The sequence below is a fragment of the Podarcis bocagei genome (assembly GCF_964188305.1).
Source record: "Podarcis bocagei genome assembly, chromosome: 5".
Taxonomy (NCBI): domain Eukaryota; kingdom Metazoa; phylum Chordata; class Lepidosauria; order Squamata; family Lacertidae; genus Podarcis; species Podarcis bocagei.
Genome location: NC_138129.1, coordinates 23,417,874 through 23,441,243, shown reverse-complemented (window position 1 = coordinate 23,441,243; position 23,370 = coordinate 23,417,874). Strand labels below are relative to the sequence as shown.

General features: G+C 44.7%; 1 protein-coding gene across 3 annotated transcripts in view; it reads left to right on the top strand.

Moving 5' to 3' along the window:
• The first annotated feature begins 5,001 nt into the window (after window positions 1–5,001).
• JPH2 (junctophilin 2) overlaps window positions 5,002–23,370 on the top strand; it is a 62,883-nt gene continuing 44,514 nt past the window's right edge. Inside the window, exons 1-2 of one of the 3 annotated variants that reach the window (XM_081196159.1) lie at window positions 5,002–6,244; window positions 16,209–16,700. In XM_081196159.1, coding sequence (XP_081052285.1) covers window positions 5,866–6,244; window positions 16,209–16,700 — 871 coding nt within the window. In that variant the 5' untranslated portion in view covers window positions 5,002–5,865. Of the gene's footprint in view, window positions 6,245–13,984; window positions 14,400–16,208; window positions 16,993–23,370 lie in introns of those variants that run through there. The other 2 variants (XM_081196157.1, XM_081196158.1) reach the window with 2 other exon arrangements.

The window sequence follows — 23,370 nt, the reverse complement described above, 5'->3', positions numbered from 1 at the left end:
CAATGTGTGAAAGCAGTTTTCAACCGAACAAGTATGCAAAGCTAAAAGCCATGTTGGCAATATACCCAGCTTCTTGCATCTTGGGTGGCAATGAACAAAGATTTCATGATATATTCTCATAGCATATGCTCTGAGACATCTTGTCCCTTGCCAACTAACCTCCCTGCGCTATGGAGGCAGCCTACTCTGTCAGGGAAGCAGGGACCCAAAAACCTCCAGGAAATAAGCTGCTCTGAGATGTGGTTCTGCTTGTATACCTTAAATTTAGCCAGTGTTTTGCATTGCCTTTACGGTCAGAGGAAGCTTGTAGCTTTTCCTGCTTTGTAAATTGTGTTTGGTCCTTCTCCAGCTTGTACTGAGAACTTGCAGAAATACCAATCAAGAGCATTCACTAGACACAAAATCCAGAGATTTTGTGCTTAAAAAGAGATGTCTTTAAAATAACCCTGCCAGATGAATGTTGTTCACCTTACTGAGGCTGTGAGAGTTGTGGATTATTGCAATTTATATTTCCAAGCATGGCGATTTATAAAATGTTTAGGGCATGCTCTATTTTGTATGTATGTAAATTAGTATGCATTTCTATTGCACAGTGCTAATTTTTTTTTATTAAGATGTGTGTGAATATGTGCTTGTGTGAATATTAAGGCACAAAACCTGGGCACTGAGTTAATTTGGAAATTTCTGACACTTAACAATTGTAATGGCTGCATAATGTGTCAGAAGTTACACAGATTAGCTCTGTATTTGTCTTTGTTTCTGTATAATGAGCACCTGTTCCCTGTAATGTGCTCAGGAAATAGCACACATTTTGCCTTTCAGTGTTGATCTTCTGCATAATAAGAGACAGGTGTGGCTGAAGGAGTTGAAAGCTTAACTGAGTTTGTTGTGCTTCTCATTCACTTCAGTTCTTTCTTGGAATATAGTCTGTTTTGAGAGAGACCGCAGTGCTTCCCTCTTTAGTCTTAAGTGCATATGGAAGTGCTACTTATAGCCAGTGGATTTATTTAGCAGTAATAATTAAGCAGTGTTTTCACAGTACTAATATCTCTTACATGGGAAGAAAACAAGCAGAAGGGAGTAGGATGTAGACGGAGTTGATGAGAGACTTTGGGGATGGGGCAGGCAGCAGCACTAGAGCAGGGGTCTGCAACCTGCGGCTCCGGAGCCGCATGTGGCTCTTTTACATCTTTGCTGCGGCTCCGGGGCGGATACTAGCGAGGGGAGGAGGCGCATTGTGCGCCCCGACACTCCTCACTGTGGCAGGCGCTGTACTGGCTGTGACGTCGCATGGGGGCGGTGCGTGCGTTAGTCACGCACCGTCCCGACCTCACCTTCCTGCCCACTGTCAGATCGTGGCTCCGGAGATATATTTGTTTTAAATGTCGCAATGGTTTTGCGGCTCCCAGTTGTTGTTTTTTCTTCGGAAACGGGTCCAAGTGGCTCTTTTTGTCTTAAAGGTTGCAGACCCCTGCACTAGAGTGTCCTTTCCTTTCTCCTGCAGCAGCCTTAAATTGCCTGTGTTGAATAGAATAGCACTTAATTGAAATGAGACTTGGAGCTTCCCGCTTATTAGCAAAGCACATATTCATGAATAGTTGGCGTGTTGATGGTGAGTGCCATTTTCTGGCTTTCAAAAGAATTAAATAAAATGTTTCTATTGCATCTATCCTCAAAGCCTCCAGGTGGGTAATAAGTAAAATATATCATAACTAGAAAAGTTAAGCATACAAAGCAAAAAAAAACACTGAAGCATCCCTTAGAACCATAACATTTTCAGCAGAATTTTAAAATCATTTAAGACTCAAAAGTTCTCTTTAAAAGCAAAAGTATTATTGTGTGTAGTGAAAAGCCATTAATGAGGGGCAACACAAGCTTTCCTTTTGAGGTTGTTCCAGAGCCTGTGGGTGCAGCCACTGAAAAAGGCGTTTCCCCAGATCCCAACCTGATGTATTTATTGGGACCAGGAGAGGGCCCCCCCAAACCTGAGCTTTTTTTTTGTGGGGGGGGGGGAGCAACTAGCCAAAGCTGTGCTGCACACCACCTCCAACACAAAGAAATGACACCGCAACACTACAGAGGTGCTGGAACACACAAAAGAGGTGCCGGAACTTTGTTCCAGCTGAAAAAAAGCCCTGATGATGATGTGGTCCATGAAATACTGAATGCATCCAGAAAGATGTGGAATTATAATTTGTTGGCTTTCTGTAGCAAATGGACCATATTTTTTTAAAAAAATATTTTATTTCTCCAGCCATTTCAGCTCACTCACTGGCAACTTAAGGAAGTTCAACCTGTGATTGTAAAGCAAAAAACAACCCCCAAAGCTACATACATTATACTGAAGTTACTACCAATATAAACGCAGGCAAAGAACTTAAATTTCTTAATCCAGATCTTTGTAATTCGTGAAAATTGGAAGTTCATACATCCCTATTAACCATGGTTTAAATAAAACTTAAGTTAACAAGCCATGGCTTAGCATTGCATCGGAGCCCAGTACAGTGCCTTAACTATGGTTTGTTTAACCATGGCTCGTTCATGTTATTGGTTTACTAACCTGAACAATGACTTGGTGTGGGTACCTCATTTACTGTGGTTAAAATTTTTGCTCTCAAACTACTAGCCAAGCAACAGTGACATTAGACAAGAATGATGAAAAATGAAGTTCCTCTTGGCACTCAACTCCTCTTTCTAATCTTTTCCCCAAAGCTGATGTCGCTGCTAACTGCCTGGTAACAGGATCCTGGAAAAATGATTGATTTTTAACAGCGTTCCTCCCTTAAATTTGAGCAGGTGTTGAGTAAGGGGTGGGAGGGTTCCAAAATTAAGTTCTATTCCTGACAGTCAGTACAATTAACATCCTTAAACTACTAAAACATTCATTACTGAAACGGCCTTTCAAACTCCCTGCCAGCAGAGACACAGGTGACGCCAGCATAGGTAATGTTCACTAAATGTAAAGCATAACATTCACATTAACAGCCTATTGTCGGTGTGTGTGTGTGGTTGCAGACTAGGGGAATAGAATAAAAAGGTTAAACACCTACAAGCTGCAAAATGGTATGGGTGCTTCTTTCTCGGGTGAAGGGATGAAGATACCTGCTGTTCCATGACAGGTGCTGATGAAGATCACTGAGAATCTTCACATCTTCTCTTGCAGGTGAGGCGATAGCAATTTGGCACCACAAAAGACAGACGAGGGTAGGAAATAAGGAGGGCAGAGTATGAAAAAACCATAATTATATTGAATATAGAATGTCCTTTGCCTTTGAGCATAATTTGTTCAACCAAAAAGCATTATTTGAATAAACCATGGTTTCATGTGATGTAAGAATGGGCTGCTGACAAGAAATCACTGCCTGTCCTCTACAGGAAAGTGAGGAATGATCTTTTCAACATCTGCTCCCTGTGTTCTTGAATTTTTATCACAAGCACTTGCTGGTTAGTTGTGCAACTCGAACCACAAATACTCCAAGGTAAGTCCTATTGAATTCAGTGAGACTTGCTCCAGGGTAAATGGGATTAGGATTGTAGCCTCAGTGCAGGTACCAGTAATTTGAGAGTACCAAGTTAACGTTTGCTCCTGAATAATAAAACACAAGACTTTGCCTAAATAGTTTGCAATAGTTTAGTTCTGTTAAAATAAAGGAAGAGTTTGTCATTTCACTATGCACTTCATTGGAATAAGGTAAATTTGTAGCTCAGATGTAAGCCCCTATTTTACACACAAAAGACCTCAGCCTTCAAAATGGGGAATCTTCAGGCAAAGACTCCCATCCTAAAACACGGCAGAGCAGAGCTCCCCAACATTTTTAGCCCTAGAGGCACTTCTGGAAATTAAACCTGTGGGCATCACAAAATAACCATTTCACTAGAAAAACAGGAAATGCTATCACAGCCCCCTAAAATGGATCCAAACCCCACACCCCAAAACAGACAAAAAGCAGGCAACCTGCACAACAACAATGAAAATACAAAATGGGAGGGACAGGTGCCAAAGGCTATATATGCGGTGGCTATGCTGCCTGTGAACACATTGGGGACCCCTTTACATTGTGGTAGATCAGTGTTTCCCAAACTTGGGTCTCCAATGTAAAAACTGCCACAACATTGGAGTAGAAAACTGCAAGGGCATGTCACATGCACACACACCAAGACCATCTGTTTAATAATAAACACTTTAAAACTATACCTTGCCATGCTCTATAACACAAAGAAGGTCAACAAGCAAGGAAGGAAGGCCAGCCACACTGGGAGAAGAGACTTCCTCCAGCGACAAAACCTGACAAAAGGCTATTGGTTTACACATTTCGCATGCAATTCTTTTAATGGACAACCCAAACACTGGGATTCTAAAGAAACCTATGCCTGTCTGGCAAGTAATTATGCTGGTCCACTAATTAGTCTCCAGAAGCAAGTTAATATTAATATTATTAATAATAAAATATATGAGAATTTTGAAAGCTCTCACAAGCTGTAACAAGGTCTGGCTTACTTGATATAGCAAGCCAATTTGTGGCTGGCAAGGGCCGCGAATATGTGTGCTGCCTACCAAACAGAAGGGTGTTTTTTTTAAAAAAAGTGTTATAGTCTAAATGTTATATTTTACCAATTTAAATTGAGAAACCTGCGTTATTGGGTGGCTGATATAGATACCACACTAATAGCGCCCCCTAATTAGCTGCAGAAAAGGGTGGGGCCTAACATGCACTGCATCTATAGGCAGAATCCCACCTGAAGCCGCGATCCTGTCCCCTCCCCTTTCGCCTCGCCTCGTGCCTTTAGCACCTTCATTCATAGTCTCTCCCATTCATTCTCGCCCGCTCACTCCCTTTCCTTTTCCTTGCTCCGTAACTAGCAGAAGTTCCTCCCATGCCCGTTGCAAAGTTCGGAGCAAACGACCTGGCAGAACTCTCGCCCGCGCCTCCCTCCTTTTCCCAGGGTGCTATTTTTAAATAGGACACTTGCTGCGTCTCTCTCGTTTTCATCCCAGCCCGAAAGGGGGTGGCGGCGGTGGGTGTCTCTGTCCTCCATAAAAGGGTCCTGCAAAGTGGGCAGGGCTACGTGGGTTTATTTTCGGAGCAGCTCCAGGGATCCGATGGCCTTGTTAGGGCAGCTGTGACCTTTCTTCCCGGAGGAGGGTAGAAGGAAGGAGGCTGCGGGAGGAGAGCCGGAGAGGCTCGCCTGTCCAATGGGGCTTTGAAGAAGAGCCTGGCACCGCCCGCGCAACTAGCCGCGGGGGCCGCAGGAGCCCCGGGAGGGCGGAAGAGGCGAGGGCGCAAAGCGCGCCATAGGGGAGGGGGTCGCGGCGGCGGCGGCCGGGGAAGGTTCAGCAAGGATCTTTACCCTTCTTGGCTCATAAAGGGGCCGGATGCTGCCGGCGTTTAGAAGAGGCTGCGAGGATGGTGTAAGCAGAGAAAGGTTACCTTGCAACTAAGGTCTTGCAAAGGTTTGCCTCTTGCCCATCAGGGCGCTTGGAGAGAGCGCACGGGATGGGGAGGCCCGCGCCTTGCAGCTGAGCAGGAGTTTAGCCTCCTCTACTACCTCCAAGGCCGGTTGGGAGAGTTTTCCTTCCATGCCTCCATACCTGACAGGCTAGCGTTGCCAAGCCAGAGAGTTGGGGGTCCCTGAAGTTGGTGCAGCTTTTCTGAGCCTAGGAACAGCTTGCTTTCCACCTCCTGGCAGCCTCTTCCCTAGTTGCACCTTCCTGGGCGAGGACGCCAGGCCTGACCCCAAAGGTGGCCCCCCAGCATAGCTTGGCTATGCACCACCACCTGCCGCTTCCACTAATGGAGAAGTGATCTGGCCAAATAGGAAGGAGAGAACGAGCCAGAGAAGAGCACAGACCCCTGCCTTGACAGCATGAGCGGTGGCAGGTTTGACTTTGACGATGGAGGGGCCTACTGCGGGGGCTGGGAAGGGGGCAAAGCCCACGGGCACGGCATCTGCACCGGGCCCAAGGGCCAGGGCGAATACTCGGGCTCCTGGAACTACGGCTTCGAAGTGGTGGGAGTCTACACCTGGCCCAGCGGCAACACCTACGAGGGCTACTGGTCTCAAGGCAAGAGGCATGGCTTAGGGATCGAGACCAAAGGGCGGTGGCTTTACAAGGGCGAATGGACACACGGCTTCAAAGGAAGGTATGGGGTCAGGCAGAACGTCAGCAGCGGGGCAAAATACGAAGGCACCTGGAATAACGGGCTGCAGGACGGTTATGGCACCGAGACCTATGCTGATGGAGGTAAGCGTGGGCGGAAGGAAGTCACTAGCCAGTGGGCTGTTTTCTCTCTGGGCTGCAGGGTGGAAGGCAGGGCAGGGCAGGGTGCTGGGAACCAGGGAATGTGATAAGTGAGCTAATGGCTGTGGCTCCTTCAGCGGGCAAAGAATTCAGTTCTGATCCCTCAACTGATGCTGGACAGGCGAGATTAAGGCCCTGTCCTCATCTTTCCAGCAATGCACACTTTATACAAAATCTCAGCCCAGCATGCCTGTTTGTGCACAAGGGCTCCTAGGTGCATAGACATTAGTGGGCGCACTTGCCGTTCTGCTAATGTAGCTGCTGAATGAACCATGCTGTCTACGTGCTTGAAAGAAAAAAGGCTTCAGGTCAAAAATAGCCCATTCCCAGTGGCACTTCTTAGTGCTCAGAGGTTGACGTCACAATGGGACCATTGCTTGGATTCTTCTGCAGTGCGAGTTGTGTGCCAGCCAGTTGTTCACTGGGTGTGTGGTCATTCCACAGCATGCCCCAGATCTTGCCGCTCGGTTGACCATCTAGTGTGCAACACCGAATGCATCCAGAAGTGGTCAGCAGCTTCTGCCCATGGCAGAGGAGGTAGAAGGTGCTGTTGAGATAGTACTGCTTGCAAAAAGGCAACTTACTGGATTCCAAACCTGATGGTTGTCTATGTTTGTAAGAAAAGTCTGCTGGACCAGGCCAGTGGCCCACCTAGTCCAGTAACCTGTTCTCATAGTGGCCAACCAGATGCCTATGGAAAGGCCGGCAGCAAAAGTACATGTGTGTGCACTTATAACCAGACACAGAGTTTACCCTGGTCTAGGGACATTCCTCTTTCAGACATTGTATAGGTGGCTCAGAAATTACTTTTTAGAACAGTAGTTCAGTTTTCCCTTTAGGAAAAGCTGGTGCAAACTTAAGAGCTTAAATACCTTCCTTAACATGGTGGTTCCTGAAAAGAAATAGATAAATCTGAGACTAATGGAGATATGTTTGGCCATTCTAAAGCAGACTGTGGCCTGATTAGACAACTATTAGTACTTTTAATACATAATCCGATGGGGATTTATCGACTGTTGTAATGACTCAAGATCTTCGTTCAGCCCAATTTGTCCTTTCTGTTTAGCAACCTCATTTTTTCAGGGCAAGCATGGAGGGAGGGAGGGAGGGAGGGAGCAGCTGTGGGGGGAGAACTCTTGTTGAACAAATGCTCAGCAATTGGTGACAAAAAGGGAGAAAATGTTCAGCAGCAGGTGATAAGATGCTGTTATTGCTAATGTGTTTTCCCCCCCTGTGCAAGTTCATCTGAAATCTTAGGTCCTGTTTGATTTCATGTATGTGAATCTATGTGGTATGCATTGTATTAGATATGCCATATGCTGTGGTGGGCCTGTGTAGCTCTCCTATATTGCGGACAAGCAGAGTGCCTGCCGTACTGATGGATTGTGATGTGAATGGAGGGCTTATATGCTGCTGTGGGTTGGAGATAACATTGCACTTCCTGCATGAGTGTCCTTTGCAAAGACTGGGTCATGCCATGTCAGGAGTGGAGGTTGGGTTTTGCTCTCCTTGCCTTGCTCTCCCCAAGCGGAGAGCTTAACTTTCCTATGGGACTGAATGGAAGACATTCACTTTTACCCAAAGTATGCATTTAGGGGTACCATTGGGGGAAGGGCTAAGACTGTTCCCAGTTGCTGATGTTTCTGTTCTGGGAATCAAGCCAAGTCCTAGCTGTGTTCCTATCCTGCTCTTGGTTTTGTTTCTTGGTCATGCTAGCAGGGCCTAAGCAGACGGGGCTGGAGGAACAGTTTATGTGGGTTCACCAGTCTATGTTTGCAGGCCCCAAGCCCATAACCATGCAGCAAAAACTGGCAACTGAATTGCAAATCATGTTTGAGGATGCGGTTTTATTTCTCTGTACCTGTACATGATGCCTATACCTTGTGAGATTGGCTGGAGCCAATCAGAAGCAGTGTTAGAATAGCAAGCAATATCAAAGTGCTGCAAGCCCATGCCCTCCTCCAGAACAGAAAGTTCTAGGACTCACAGACAGAAGTGGGCCTCCCTACCCTATGCAATATGATCTCTCGAGAACTACAAGTCCCAGAGTTCCTTAGCTCCTGATGGCATATCCTCTATAGATAGACAGGAGGAGCCAACAGGGTGCGGCATCTGAATGGCAAGACATCAAGAATCCAGGGGCAGCTGGAGCTAGTGCGGTTGTTTAGGATTTACAGGCCCCCAAGCACCTGGTCTCTAGACTGGGGTGGCAAAACTTTTCCCCCTCAAGGGCCACTTTGTCTCCTGGTGAACTTTCTAGGGGTCACATTCCAGTGGTGGGTGGGACCAGAGGCAAAAGTGGGTGGAGCCACAGATATGCATTTTCTTCCAGCCTTCCCCCTCCTGGAACAGAAGTATAGTGGTACCTCGGGTTAAGTACTTAATTCGTTCCAGAGGTCCGTTCTTAACCTGAAACTGTTCTTAACCTGAAGCACCACTTTTGGTAATGGGGCCTCCTGCTGCTGTCGTGCCGCCGGAGCACAATTTCTGTTCTCATCCTGAAGCAAAGTTCTTAACCTGAAGCACTATTTCTAGGTTAGCGGAGTCTGTAACCTGAAGTGTATGTAACCTGAAGCATATGTAACTCGAGGTACCACTGTACTTGCATCTTAGGGCTGTAGGCAATGAATACAGATATTTTACATCAGGCAGAAACTTAAGGAATTACACAAGGGGATTGTTTGGCAAAGATTTCTGTTGGAGGGAGAAGGAGGATAATGTTTGTACCATTCCCAGATAAACATTGTTTGGCTCTGTACACACAATTATGTGTGGCTGTTATCTATTAACAAATCTGCTATATGCCCCCTTTTGCCAGAATGACAAAAATAAGAGCAATACAATAAAAATGTGCAGATACAACAGATTAAAACAAAATATAGAGAGGTTACCTGGGTCTTTTGTCATGGGGCAAACATGCTCTTCATATCCAGCACTACCCGTTTCAAAGTTTAAATGCAAACCAAAACTGAACTTGCTTTAATTTAAGAGTGAGGAGTTTTATATGGCAATATAAGCAGTTCATCGGGGTGTCAAGCAAACCACGTCAATTGTTGGGAGCAGCACAAATGGGTCTGAAGCTGTAGGTTTCAGAATGACAACTTTTGTTCCTGTTCCTAGAGATGTGTGTTAGCAAGGGTTACTTAGTGGCAGGGGAAAAATGCACTTTGTACATGCCCAGAGGGTGCTGCCTTACTCTCATGTTCCAGCCATTCAAAATCAGTTCTGGAGTTGAGGTCTGGCAAGTTCTCTTTGCTCAAACACCGTCAATATGTGCATATGTTTGTTTTTGAGATAATAATGTGCTGCATTACTGGGATTTCAGAAAGCGAGTCCATCCACAAAGCTGTTTGGAATCTGCAGAACTCCAAGGAGATTGAATGGTGAAGCTGCAGTGGCTGCATATTTCTTACAGCAGTTGAATATTTCCTTTTCTAGTCTACCATAATGATTGCTGTACTTCATTTTTGTGCTCTTGTCCAGTAGGTGGAGGTGGCTATTTTTTATGTTTAATTACTTAATTTGCATAAAATAACCAAATAAAATTGAGCTTGCAGAATAGTAATAGTAATATATTTTTTTTGCATACTTTTTGTGGGCCATTTACAGGCTTTTGAATGTTTTCTGTCTTCACACACTTGTAATTTTGTTCTGTGAGTTATCTTTCTTTTATAGGAGACCATTTCTTCCAGATGTCTTTTGAACTGCTTTGTAAACTAGCTTCCATGGTGATTGATGGCTTCCACCCTTCACTAAAACCAGTGGGGGTAGATTTGGCATTGAGATTTTGCAGGTGCTCATATGGCTCATGCCAGCTCCTTCAATAGGAGAAGCCAGGGAAGAAGCGGTGGAATTTAATTGCATGGCTATTTTCTCCCTCAAAATACTAATAAGATCTTTAATGGGTGTCTTTGGTAACAAGCAGTATTATGAGAGGTATAACGTCCAATGAGTGCTATTAATAAGTATTGCATAGTGGCTAAGGGACTGAACAAGGACATCTTTGCTTCACATCTCATCTCAGCTGCAAACCCACTACGTGGCCTTAGGGAAGCCACTATCTCTCAGCCTCAGCATCCCTGCGCAGAACCTGAAAATAACGAGTAGAATGCTGCAACAAAATGTTGTAGCTTATTCCCGGTGTGTGTGTTACGTGAACTGGAAGTGTGAGTGGTTGGCACCTAAGAGAGAAGTCCCTGCTTCTACTTGGAGTCTTACTTCATGTGCAAAATTTGTTTTGTTTTATTTTCAGTTTTTGGACATTTAAAATGTCAACTAGTTTCATGCCTGCATGCAAGTCAATGGAGTGTGAGGATTCTGCATGCAACTGAGTGCTTGATTTGGTCTGGGGGAGGTCTGAGGGTAGAGTTTTAAGTAGATTTACCTTAGTTGCAGCCTGAGATGTCTCAATAATTTTTAACTTTGAGTCTGAATTAGCTCCTCCCCTGAGCTCAGTATTAACAATGTACAGTGGTACCTCGGGTTAAGTACTTAATTTGTTCCGGAGGTCTGTACTTAACCTGAAACTGTTCTTAACCTGAAGCACCACTTTAGCTAATGGGGCCTCCTGCTGCTGCTGCGCCACCGGAACACGATTTCTGTTCTCATCCTGAAGCAAAGTTCTTAGCCTGAAGCACTATTTCTGGGTTAGCAGAGTCTGTAACCTGAAGCGTATGTAATCTGAAGCGTATGTAACCCGAGGTACCACTGTACTACATAGTAGGGCTATCATAAGCTGCTCTTTCTCAACACAGCCTTGAAACCTGCAATAGGATTATGGCAGTGAACAACACCTTAGAGTTCTTGTATATTATACTCAGCCCAACCTGCAAAGGGAGGATAAAAACTTTGTTGTAAGACATTCTCTCGGTTTCAGACCAAGCTGCGATAGGGGCTAATACTTCTGAAAACCACTCAGTGTTCAGTGTGAATTACCCTGCAGAGCTGCCATAAACCAATCTCTTAGACACAGCTGCTTCTAAACCTGTATTGTGAGGAGAGCTAAAAGGTAAAGGGACCCCTGACCGTTAGGTCCAGTCATGGCCGACTCTGGGGTTGGGGCGCTCATCTCGCTTTATTGGCCGAGGGAGCCGGTGTACAGCTTCCTGGTCATGTGGTCAGCATGACTAAGTCACTTCTGGCGAACCAGAGCAGTGCATGGAAATGCTGTTTACCTTCCCACCGAAGCGGTACCTATTTATCTACTTGCACTTTGACGTGCTTTCGAACTGCTAGGTTGGCAGGAGCAGGGACCGAGCAACGGGAGCTCACCCCATCATGGGGATTTGAACCGCTGACCTTCTGATCAGCAAGTCCTAGGCTCTGTGGTTTAACCCACAGTGCCATTAAATCAGAACTGTCTGATCCTGAGCTGAAGATAAAAATTCCCAGGTTCAATCCAAGCATCCCCAGTCTGAAACCCAGGAGAGATGCTATCAGCCGCTGACTGTATTGGCTGGCACATAACACCAGAAGATTATTAAATTATACTCTGCACAAGCAGGAATCGTGGTTTCTTTTGCCCTAACAAGCAATGATTGTTAAGCTACTTTGAAGCCATGGTTTGTGGTTGGTTTAGTGATGGTGGTTTTGTGAGGGCAGAGGAAACCACAACCCCAGGTTCGCATGTCATGCCAAGCCAGCCACTTTGTGGTTTCCCTGCTTGCAAAGTGGGAGGGCTTCAGTTGCCAGCATTTAGCTCATGTGCTTTCTGGCTAGCTTAGTGCTACGTGCAAACACAACCAGCATTTACCAGGGTAGGGGTGACTTTTGCCCTCCGGATGTTCCCAAACTACAACACCCACCCACTTCACCAAGCATGACCAATGGCTAGGGATGATGGGTGTTGCAGTTCAGTAATGCCTGGAGAGCCAAAGGCTCTCCATGCCTCAGATACACCCAGTGCCTGATTTATGTATAAGCTAAACAAGCTATAGCTTAGGGCCCCGGTCTCTTGGGGGGCCCCCAAAAAATTAAAGGAAAAACAACAACGATGTACATTTCTAAAATATGATAAAAATAAAATAAAATAAAACCTACATACAGCAACAGTGTTTTGTGTTGTGTAGGCTCCTATGATGTAAGTAATGGGCCCCGCCTGCTAGCCTCCTCCCTAAAATATCACTGGTTTGCTCATTTCTATATATAGGGTGCCTACAGTCTGCATGGACTGGTTGCATGGCCACATGTGCAAATGGCTTTAGATACCTATTAGTTCCATAAATTACCATATAGCATATATTCAACAAAAAAAATAGTGACAATTAGTTGTTGACAAAGGACAGTTGGACATATAAAGAGCCCCATTACCTTCAGTAGCTTAGGGCCTCATCAAACCTAAATCCGGCCCTGCATACACCAATAATCTGATGATATAAGGGAGCTTCTGACATGTCTGATTCCCAGTTTTCCCCATTCATTCTCTTCCATGGGATATTTCCTGACATCAGATGTACAGTGCTTAAATTTATAATGGTGCGAGGGTTTGGTCGTTCTTCTAATTAGGAAGTTTTTCCAACTCCTTGTTTACTCACTTTGCTTGTCCCCACGCTCCCCACAAGCTTTCTTCAAGTGATCTCTGGGATGCTTCTCTAGGACACTTGGGAATTTTCTAATGGTAAAGTGATTCATTAAGTTGACAGTTAAATATTTCACCCTTGGAGATCTCTGCTGCTATTTTGAAGCGGTTCTCATGGGAATGAAAAAGAAAGAAATTCTAGTGCTTATACTAAAGAAATCAGTCTCCCCAAAGACACCTGTATGGGGGAGAAATTTTACATTTATGACAGGAGAAGGAGATACTATAACATATCGCAACTGAGGGAGTGTAGGAATCCCGGTGGGAACGTTTTCATAACTTTATGATTTGTTTATTTATTTGTTACATTTATACCCCAGCTTTTCTCCTCAAGGTAGTATACATAGGTCTCCTCCTCCCCATTTTATCCACACAACAAGCCTGTGGGGTAAGCTAGGCTGGGAGTGAGTGACTGGCCTAATGTCACCCAGTCAGCTTCATGGCTGAGTGGGGATTCGAACCCTGATCTCCTAGGTTTTTGCCGGGCATTGAAATCACTACACCACACTGGTTTCATTTTTTAAAACACACACACACACACACACACACACACACACACGGCTCAGATTAACAACACCATCCTATACATGCCTATGCAAAAGTTAGCTGCATTGAATTCAATGGTGCTTAATCCAAGGTAAATTTGTGTAGTCACAGTCTGATAGCTAGCTCATAATCTCAGCCTTTTAGCGATATGTGGGATACTGGAGTGTTTGAGAAGCTTAGGAAAGGAAAAATATAGTTTCCCTTTCCCACTCTACTGAAATGTCCCCCTTGATTTCCCTTTTTTAAGAGAAGAAAACCCGCAGCTAATACTCTTGGCATTCTGCGATTCAACCCTCTTCAATATTCCTTAGGTCCTAAGGCTGGAGGAATGAAGCTTCCGGAAGTTGCTTGTTGGGCTTTTCTCAGGGGTTCACTTGTGAATTTGTTCACAAATCATTACAAATTGTTGTTTAAAAATGAATATACTTTCCTCATTTGAATCAGTGTCCTACCCTTTCCTTTGTCAATAGTTTCACCTAAACACTGATTCTGATAGTATTGATAATAATAATTTTATTATTTATACCCTGCCCATCTGGCTGTGTTGCCGAGTAGGTCAGGCTGAGAGACTGTGACTGGCCCAAGGTCACCTCCCCAGTGAGCTCCATGGTTAGGAGCGAGGATTAGAAACTGGGTCTCCTAGGTCCTTCACCTTAACCACTACACCACACTGCCATTAAAATTGCCAGCGCACAAACGGACAAGGAAGGTTTCTCTCAGATCTCCATTCTTTCCAGGGATTGATTTAGAGCTGAAACACAGTTCAACAGCCAGCAGGAATTAAGGTTCGAAGAAGCTGACTTGGGCCCGTGTTCCTCTTGGCTCGGCCTTGTCTACCAAAAGGCTTTCACAAGGAAAGGATTTCCTCAGAGATGCTTTTAAATGCAGATAGCAGGGTTTAAGGCCGGGACTCTCAAAGTGTGTGCTCTGCCACTGAGCAAGTGTCCTTTCCCATCCAGAGCTATTTAACCTTAGGTGACCATTTTATGTTTTCGTGCCTTTCTTTCTGGGCTCATTCTTGTCCTTTGGCTTCTTAGCTTCCCCAAGGATTATTGTGCTTTGCTAACATGACAGAAATCGCTGGCAGTCCGTGGCTATAAAAATACCCCATGGCCATTTGCCTGTGAGAAAGCAAATCCTTGGGGGAGCTAATTCTTTTATACTGGTAATAAATATTTGTATTTCTCCAGCATGTTTCGTCCCAGGATACTCTAGCTGAATGGGGATTTGGGTGGTTGGTTGCAGAGCTGGTGGTTTACAAATTTGGGGGGTGAGGCTTCTAATAGCAAGTGATGGATTGAGCCAAAGTGGGTTTCTTTGGGTAGGTTGCTAGTTACTGAGGTAACCACATCAACAAAAGGACGACAATCAAGGGAGAGAGAAACTCTGCTGTGAGGGAAATTAATGTTCTGAGGCAATTGGTGGGAAGGAACTAGCTTCCTTCTGGGGAAGCGTTCAGCTTGGCTCCAGCGAGGGAGCTTTTGCTGTATTTCAATTAGTTTGGTATTAGGAATACACAAACTTGCAACAAAAAGTTGTTCAGGGTTCCTTTTTTCCTCCTTCACATCCACCCTTTCCCTCTGGCTTGTTGGTATCCCTCCTTGAAATGTTGGGCATGAACAACAAATACACTCATGAATGACACACGTCTCTTTCTCAAAATAAAAAAATTCCTTCCAGTAGCACCTTAAAGACCAACTAAGTTAGTTCTTGGTATGAGCTTTCGTGTGCATGCGTGTCTCTTTCTGTTAGTCTTTATCCTTCACAATTGCATATTGCATTCCAGTTTAGTTCTAATTTCATTTGTACAATAATGTATGCTCTGATTGTCCCTAATCTGGTAAAATACTATTGATTCCTTCCAGAGAAATGTTAGCCCCAAAGTATCTGAATGACTTTGCCCCCAAATATCTGAAAGACTGCCTCTTCCCCTTCAGACTCTTGAGCAGGGGTCGACAACAAGTGGCACACAGGGGTCATTTAAACGGCCCAAGAGCCACCCCTGAACTGAGCCGCCCGCTTGGCGAGTCCCCGCGTGCTGGGCTAAACCAGCACGGAGCGGGGACTCGCTTGCGCGGCACCGAAAATCGCGTCTGCGCAGATGCAGAAGCCAAAAATCACGTCTCTGCAGACACAATCCGGCCCCCTGAGCAATCTCCGCAGGAGTGAACCAGCCCAGGCGAGGTAAACCTTGCCCGACCCCTGCTCTTGATTGTTCAGCTTAGCAATGGTGCTCCTCTTAGTAGTTCTACTACCCACAGAAGTTTGGGGGTTGGCAGTCTGGGAGAGGGCATTCTCTGTGGCAGCTCCTAAGCTGTGAAATTCCCTCCCTACATAAGCTCGCCTGGCACCTTCATTTCCATCGTATGCTGACAACATCCTTCTGGTTGTCTAAAAAGAGAGGAGCCCAGGATTGGAGAGCAACTATTCAGATGCCCTATTCTGGCAAAAAAATAGCGGGTTTGTAGCACCCATACCCAGCCTCTCCTGAAACTTGCAAAACTGCCCATGGTGAGTAACATCTCTGGGTAGTTCCCTCATGCCACCAGAGAATATCTCCAGCCGCAGAGGCAGTGTACAGATGCTAGTTTTGGACTCATGGTGGAGGGAAAATTTATTTGTTGAATGGGAAATGAGCACACAGTTCATTTCCTGCTCAGCCAACATAAGGGGCCATTTTGTGGGTGATTTTGGGAAGGCTATTGCTGCCTGAATAACCATGATTTCAACCGTGTTCTTCAGGAAATGTGGTGTAACTAACTTCACTATTGCTCTTGATTGTAGGTACATACCAAGGCCAGTTCACCAATGGAATGCGCCATGGTTATGGTGTCCGGCAGAGCGTCCCATATGGCATAGCAGCTGTAGTCCGCAACCCTCTAAGGACCTCCCTTACTTCCCTCCGTAGTGAGCACAGCAATGGCACCCTGTTGCAACATGACTCCCCGTCAGCAAACCTGGAGAACTTTCCCATGACACCTACGATCACCCGTGGTGGCTTTGCTCTCAGCCTGTACGCAGATGCTGATGCGGGCAAGCTGAAGAAGGGAGGGCTCTTCAGGCGGAGTTCCTTGTTTGGGAAGTTGAAGAAATCCGACTCTAAGACTTCCTTGGCCAGCCAAAGGAGCCGACTCAGCTTTCTCAAGAGTGAGAGCGGGATGAGCTCCACTGGTAGCGATGCCACCTCCACAGCTAGCCTAGGAGAAGGAGCTGAGGCAGAGGACTTCCCGCCTTTTGACGCTGATATTGATGCCACCACGACAGAGTCCTATATGGGTGAGTGGAAGAATGACAAGCGCTCTGGGTTTGGCGTGAGTGAGAGATCAAGTGGCCTGAAGTATGAGGGTGAATGGCTGGATAATGTACGGCATGGATACGGTTGCACCACTTTGCCTGATGGTAAGAAGGAAGAAGGGAAATACCGAATGAACGTCCTGATCAAAGGCATGAAGAAGAGGGTGATACCTCTGAAAAGTGCCAAGATAAGGCAGAAGGTGGACAGGAGCCTGGAAGGGGCTCAGAGGGCAGCAGCCATCGCCAGACAGAAATCTGAGATTGCAGCTTCTAGGTAAGAGCCTGAGGCTTGACGTTTACTATGTGAAAGTAGAAGGAATCATCCAAAGTTTCATTTTTAATTGAATAAGTGTTCACAATTGATGCTTAAGACACGGATGGGCAACCTTTGGCCTTCCAGATGTTGTTGGATTCCAATTCCCCATCACCCCTAGCAGCATAGCCCATAATCAGGGATGGTGGGAGATGTAGTCTAGGAACATTTAGAAGGCCACAGGTTCCCTGTCTTTTGTTTAAGAAATATTTGTAGATAAGATGTACATTAAAATAAATCTCCATTTCTGGCAAAGTCTAGTTTTGGGCAGATGAGGAAATATAAAGTTCCGAGAAACTAAATAACATAGTTAATTACTGCTAGGACATGAAACTTACTGTCATTTGACATGTCCACTGCACAATGATGGATGAGGAAAGATAAATCCTTTTTGTATCTATTAAATATACTTGTGTACAAATAAGATGTACATTAAAACAAACCTCAATTTCTGGAAAATTCTATTTCTGGGCAGGTTTAAAATTCTGATAAATGGAGCAATATAGTCAATTACATCCATGAGATAAAACCTACTATAGTCTGACATGTCCACTACACATTGATGGGTGAGGAACTTAAGAAGGATAACAAAGAACAATCTGTTTGGTGTGATTGATTTTAGATATGTCTCATGACTGATATGGTTGATTACATATAGATCAAGAATTGTGTATCATCAAGGAGCAATCGTTTTTGGGAATGATGCATTTGGTGAGATCTGCCAATATGTGATAATAGAAGTTGTGCATTTTAGGCAGACCTTGGTTCCTGTGTCAGCACCATCCTGATGGGACAGGCGGCACTAGCATTATATCTAGCCAGGTTATCTACCTTGGATCGTTCCTTTGCAGCTGTGTCTTTAACCTGCCCTACATCTGATGTCATAGGGGGCAAGTTATTGTGACTTGGGAAAACCTTGCAAGATTAATTAGGACCCCTGCTGGGCCAAGTTTGGCCCATGAGCAAAAGGTACATCATGCCTGCTTTGTCTCCAGTCTTAAGGCAGGGAAAGGCACCACTTGTGTGAATAGGACTTTTTAAAATTAACAGTAGAATTTTCAGTGGGACACTGTTTTAATCTGTCTCATCTTAACTGCCATCACCTCTCGCAGGGGTTGGGGTTGGGATACACTTACACACAACAAAGTAGACTTAGGAAAAAAAGTTCCTATTCAACGTGACTGAGGAGGAACGTGACACTGGATCTAAAGGTGTCATGGGCTGGATAACTACTGCAAGCCCGAGTAGGAGGCCGTACAACCTAAGTGGACCAGTGGGCTAAAGCAGATTCATATTTCATTCCCTTGGTATTAGATTTAGAGCATCCACCCACCACACACACACAATTGATGTTTTAATGTGCAGTAATGAAATCAAGGTATTTTGGGCCCTGAGTCAGTACTTAACTTTTCTTTTATATTGGCGGGCTTCCATCATCCATAACGAAAGTAGTCATAAACAATAAATACAGCATTAAAAATGCTCAACCAAACTGGATAATTTCCACATAAACCACAAGATCTAAAAACAACAATAGCAACCCCCGTAACAAAACACCACAAACACCCCAGCCCAAGAGTCTGTTTATTCTTAGCATCTGATCATGGTTTGTTTAGTGAGAAACATCCCACAATCCTGGATCTGAGCAACATGGTAAGCCAACATTTATGGTCTGTGGCTCCAGCTCGTAGCTGGGAAAACAGCAAAGTGGAAGCATGCATTGACACACTGCTCATTTCTGGCCAATGAGAAATAATCCCCATTAAAATTAAGGAGCTACATGAGAGCACTACCACACTATTGCAATGCTCCCTTTGATTTCAGTGGGGGTTGGGCAAGATCATTTCCCGGTTGATTGTGCTCTTTAGGATGAAATCCTATACCCACTTACTTTAGAGTAAGAACTCATTGAACTCAATAGGACTTAATTTTGTGTAGACATGTATAGAATCACACAGTAATGTTACCTGTAAAGTGCTGTGAACACTGATAATAGATACATAGGTTTATGGTGTTATTTGGCATGTAAAATACTATGCACACTGCTGGTGGTATAGAAATAAATCACGGCCATCCACCAGATTTGCCTAGTAGAAATTTATGCATCTTGGCAAGGTGTTAAATGAAGGGTAGCACATCTCCAAGGTAATAGATCTTGCCACAGAAAAGGTCATTGCAGGTTCTTTTCTGCCAAAGGCACTAATATTCCCATGAAGCATAAATGAGGAATTATAGTCTGGGGTAAGGGCTTCATCTTACTTTGATGTTTGTTTTTGGCTCTAGTTACCCATGCAAGTACAAAGCGAACATGCCTTACATTGTTGTGAATGAATTGTGTGCATTAAATTGCACTTTTCTTAGTAAAATACATGGGAAAGAAAATACGGTTTTTCTATGTCCTAAAACATAGGAGTGCACCATTCACAACCAACATGGAGTTGGAGAAGCTCTTGTAGGTTCTATCTGATGGAGTGGACCAACAAATCTCCCCCTCCTCAATGTGCCAGTGACTGGTACAATGTTTGGACTCTGAAGCATCCTACCCAACCTAGGCTGGGTTAAGTAGCCATGGTCTGTGGACCACCATTTTGAATATCACTGATCTAGTCAAACCCTGCACAATGCAGGAATTTCAGGACACCCTCACACTTTCTATGGTTTGCCTCTTTTGTAGCCTGAACTCCTTTCCCTTCCAACCAGGAGGAAGAAAACATGTACAAGCGCCCCCCCCATGCATTTGACTTGTGCGCGACTGTGCATACGTGTGGTGCTGGGAAATATGTAAATAATTCCATTCATATCCAGAAGTGGCGGAAGAGAGCTGGAGAGTGCTTGTGGCTTGTGCGGAGCCCCACCCCTCCTGGAGCCTGAAGAGGACTTCAGTGAGGGTGAAGGAAACCCCGAAGAGACCGGAGGTGCAGCAGGACTTCGTTTAGCCTGCTCAGCCTCCCTATCTAGAAGTTGATGTGTAGGGTAGCACAGCTGCAGTTGCGGTTTTCCCACATGTCCTCCAGCCTCAAAGGTTCAATTCCAGTTGTGGATATTTTTGGATACGGTATTGTTGATGTGGACTGAACAGAAGTGAAAGAGAGGGTGTTTAAAGAGTGTTTAGAGGTTGCTCCCCACCTTTCACAATTTCACTTATGCACATGGGGGCTCAGAACTTAAACCCCATGTAAGTGGGGAGTTGCCTGTATCTGGTCTACAGGAGAGTTAAAATGTGGGTAGGGGTGGTTGAAGGGACAGGAGTGGTGGTGTTGTCTAAACCACAGAGACTAGGGCTTGCTGATCAGAAGGTTGGCGGTTCGAATCCCCACGACGGGGTGAGCTCCCATTGTTCGGTCCCAGCTTCTGCCCACCTAGCAGTTCGAAAGCACGTCAAAGTGCAAGTAGATAAATAGGTACCACTCCAGCGGGAAGGTAAATGGCGTTTCTGTGCGCTGCTCTGGTTCATCAGAAGTATCTTAGTCATGCTGGCCACATGACCCAGAAACTGTACGCCGGCTCCCTTGGCCAGTAAAGCGAGATGAGCACTGCAACCCCAGAGTCGTCCGTGACTGGACCTTAACGGTCAGGGGTCCCTTTACCTTTACCTTTGGGGTGGTTGAGAAATTGTATTCAGATTCTCTTCAAGGCGAATCTATCTAATTCACAATTTCCAAAATAATATGCAAACTGAAACACAGCCATCTTTCAAAATTTGCACATCTCAGCAGTTTGCAGGGCAGTTCTCTGGCAAAGTATTGTGTACAAAAAAAGCATATACTAGGGCAGGGGTCGGCACCCGCGGCTCCGGAGCCGCATGTGGCTCTTTTACACCTTTGTCGCGGCTCCGGGGCAGATACTAGCGAGGGGAGGAGACGCATTGTGCGCCCTGACACTCCCCACTGTGGCGGGTGCTGTACTGGCTGTGACGTCGCATGGGGGCGGTGTGTGCGTTAGTCACGCACCATCCCGACGTCACCTTCCCGCCCGCCCACCCGCTACATTGTAAGGGGCATGTACGCTGGTCACTGCATTGAAGGGGGGCATGTACGCTGGTCACTGTTTTGAAGGGGAGTGAAGAACACACACACACAAAAAGGTAACTTGTTAATTTAACGTTTATTTCTATGAGGAGGAGTAATTCTGGGGGGTCAAACAAAGAAATAATAAAAAGTGACAAAAAAGTTATTTTTATAATGACGAGTTTTGCGGCTCCCAGTTTTTTTTCCTTCGGAAACGGGTCCAAGTGGCTCTTTTTGTCTTAAAGGTTGCAGACCCCTGTACTAGGGTAAACTGTGTACTGAAATGCATAGGTTAGTGAAAATAACATTAAAATATATTACATTTGGGAAATTGCTTTGCCAAAATGTGTATGTTAAGGAACATTGCATAAAAATGTATATTGTAGGAAAAATTCTCTGGTGAATTTTCATGCAGGTTTTCTGAATTTTTTTTCTAATTGCAAACTGATGGGGAAATGTGGAGAACTGGAGACTGGAAGAATAATAAACTGAGAGAAACCAGAACTGACAGAATTGCTATTTTCATTTATTATGTTTCTATGCCATTTTTCCACTCACATGAATCACAAAGCAGCTCAGAAATAATAAATAAACAATAATGTAATGGAACATCACTACGACAACATAAATCCTATATAATAATTAATTAACAAATCATCAGTGAAACAATTACAAATCATCAGTAAAATAGTCACATTCTATAAAACACAATTAACTAAATAACTAAAAAATAAGCTAAACAGCAAAAACACAACAAAAATCATATTATAAGATTCACAAAGCAGTACAGCACTCCTAGTCCACAAAATAATATCGACATTAGCAACCAAAACCAAATGAAGCACTGTTGAGTTGGCACACAGACGCACACTCCTCACCCCAATGTGTGTGTGCATTCAGCTTCCTTATCCTTTTGACCCTTTAACTCTTAAAATTGAGTCCTCATCTCTGCTTTATCTATGTTTGGAATAGGCCTGGGCTCTGATTAACATGGGCAAGAATGGTTTAGGTAATTTTTAAAGAATCTGTAGCCGTGGGATATGATGATCTACATCCATATTAGCACAGGAGATGCTGTCTGAATTTGCCGATTCTTTGCTTGTGGTCTCTTCCACAGCATGCTGGAAAAGTCATGCATATAAAGTGTTGCAAGGCTATAAATAATGGTGTTGGAGCTGTTGAACTGCTGCACAAATGCTCAGCAGTTTATAAAAGGATCTTTTTATTATACACTATTTACACTTCAAATCAAAGGGGGAACTCTGGTGGTTTACATCAGAGATTGGAATGCACTCCTGGTGGAGCTGGGGCACTCCATCCCTCCCTTAGCGCTGCTTGGACATAATTTCCTATTAAGGAAACTTTTGAGCAAGGGGAAATAGACACGTAGAGCCATTTTCCTCCTCCTTGTGTGTTGCACAAATGCAGCTGCTTGAGACACTTGGAAAGAAGGCTTGCAATTTCCATGCTAGCAGTCCCTGCTCATCTCACTCTCTTGTGAATTAGCCCTTGAGTTTTGAGACCAGGCATATTTCCCTTGAGAAATGTAGCCAAATGTTCTGTTTATTTGCTTTTATTTTAGATTATCACAACAAACTAAACAACTTGCCCCAAGACATTGTGCAATAAATTAGTTGGAGTCAATCAAAAGAGATACCACAAAGTTAAGACGAGCAAACGAAAAGCAGTGTAAATCAGCCTTGAATTCAGTAGTAGCTACAGGTGACAAGCCATAGGTGACAAGGTGAGTGCGTGGAATTCCATATAGAATCAGGTGAATGCTTCCAGAGCAGAAACAGTGGGCTGCTGGAGAATGGAAGTTCTCTTCCTCGTGCCCAGCATAGAAAAACAGTAGGCTGCTGTAGGACAGTCAGAGCAGTTTGATTCTCTGCCAGCCTCCAGCAGGCTAGCAACATTTATGCAGGCTAGTATATTTTGTGGGCTTATTTACAAGACTGGTATAAATTCTTAGCAGCTAACTAGATTTACGGTAAATAAAATCATCATCATCATCAACTCCTGCTTCCTAAAAAAGAGAGACCAGCTCAGACAGGCCTCATTTGGAAAAGAGTTCTGCAGGATAGACTAGGTTTTAACTGGCATCCTCAACAACCTGGCATCAGCAAAGCATAGGACAGAGAGCCAGGCTTTCCCTGATGATTTAAACTCAGGTGTGAGGAATATTTGGCCTTCCATATGTTGCTGAACTGCAACTCCCATCAACCCCATCAAGCATGGTCAGTGGCTGGGGATGATGGGACTCATAGTGCAGCACATCTCGAGGGCCAGGGTTCCCTAACCTGCTTTAACATGTTTTTGTGTATTATGTAGC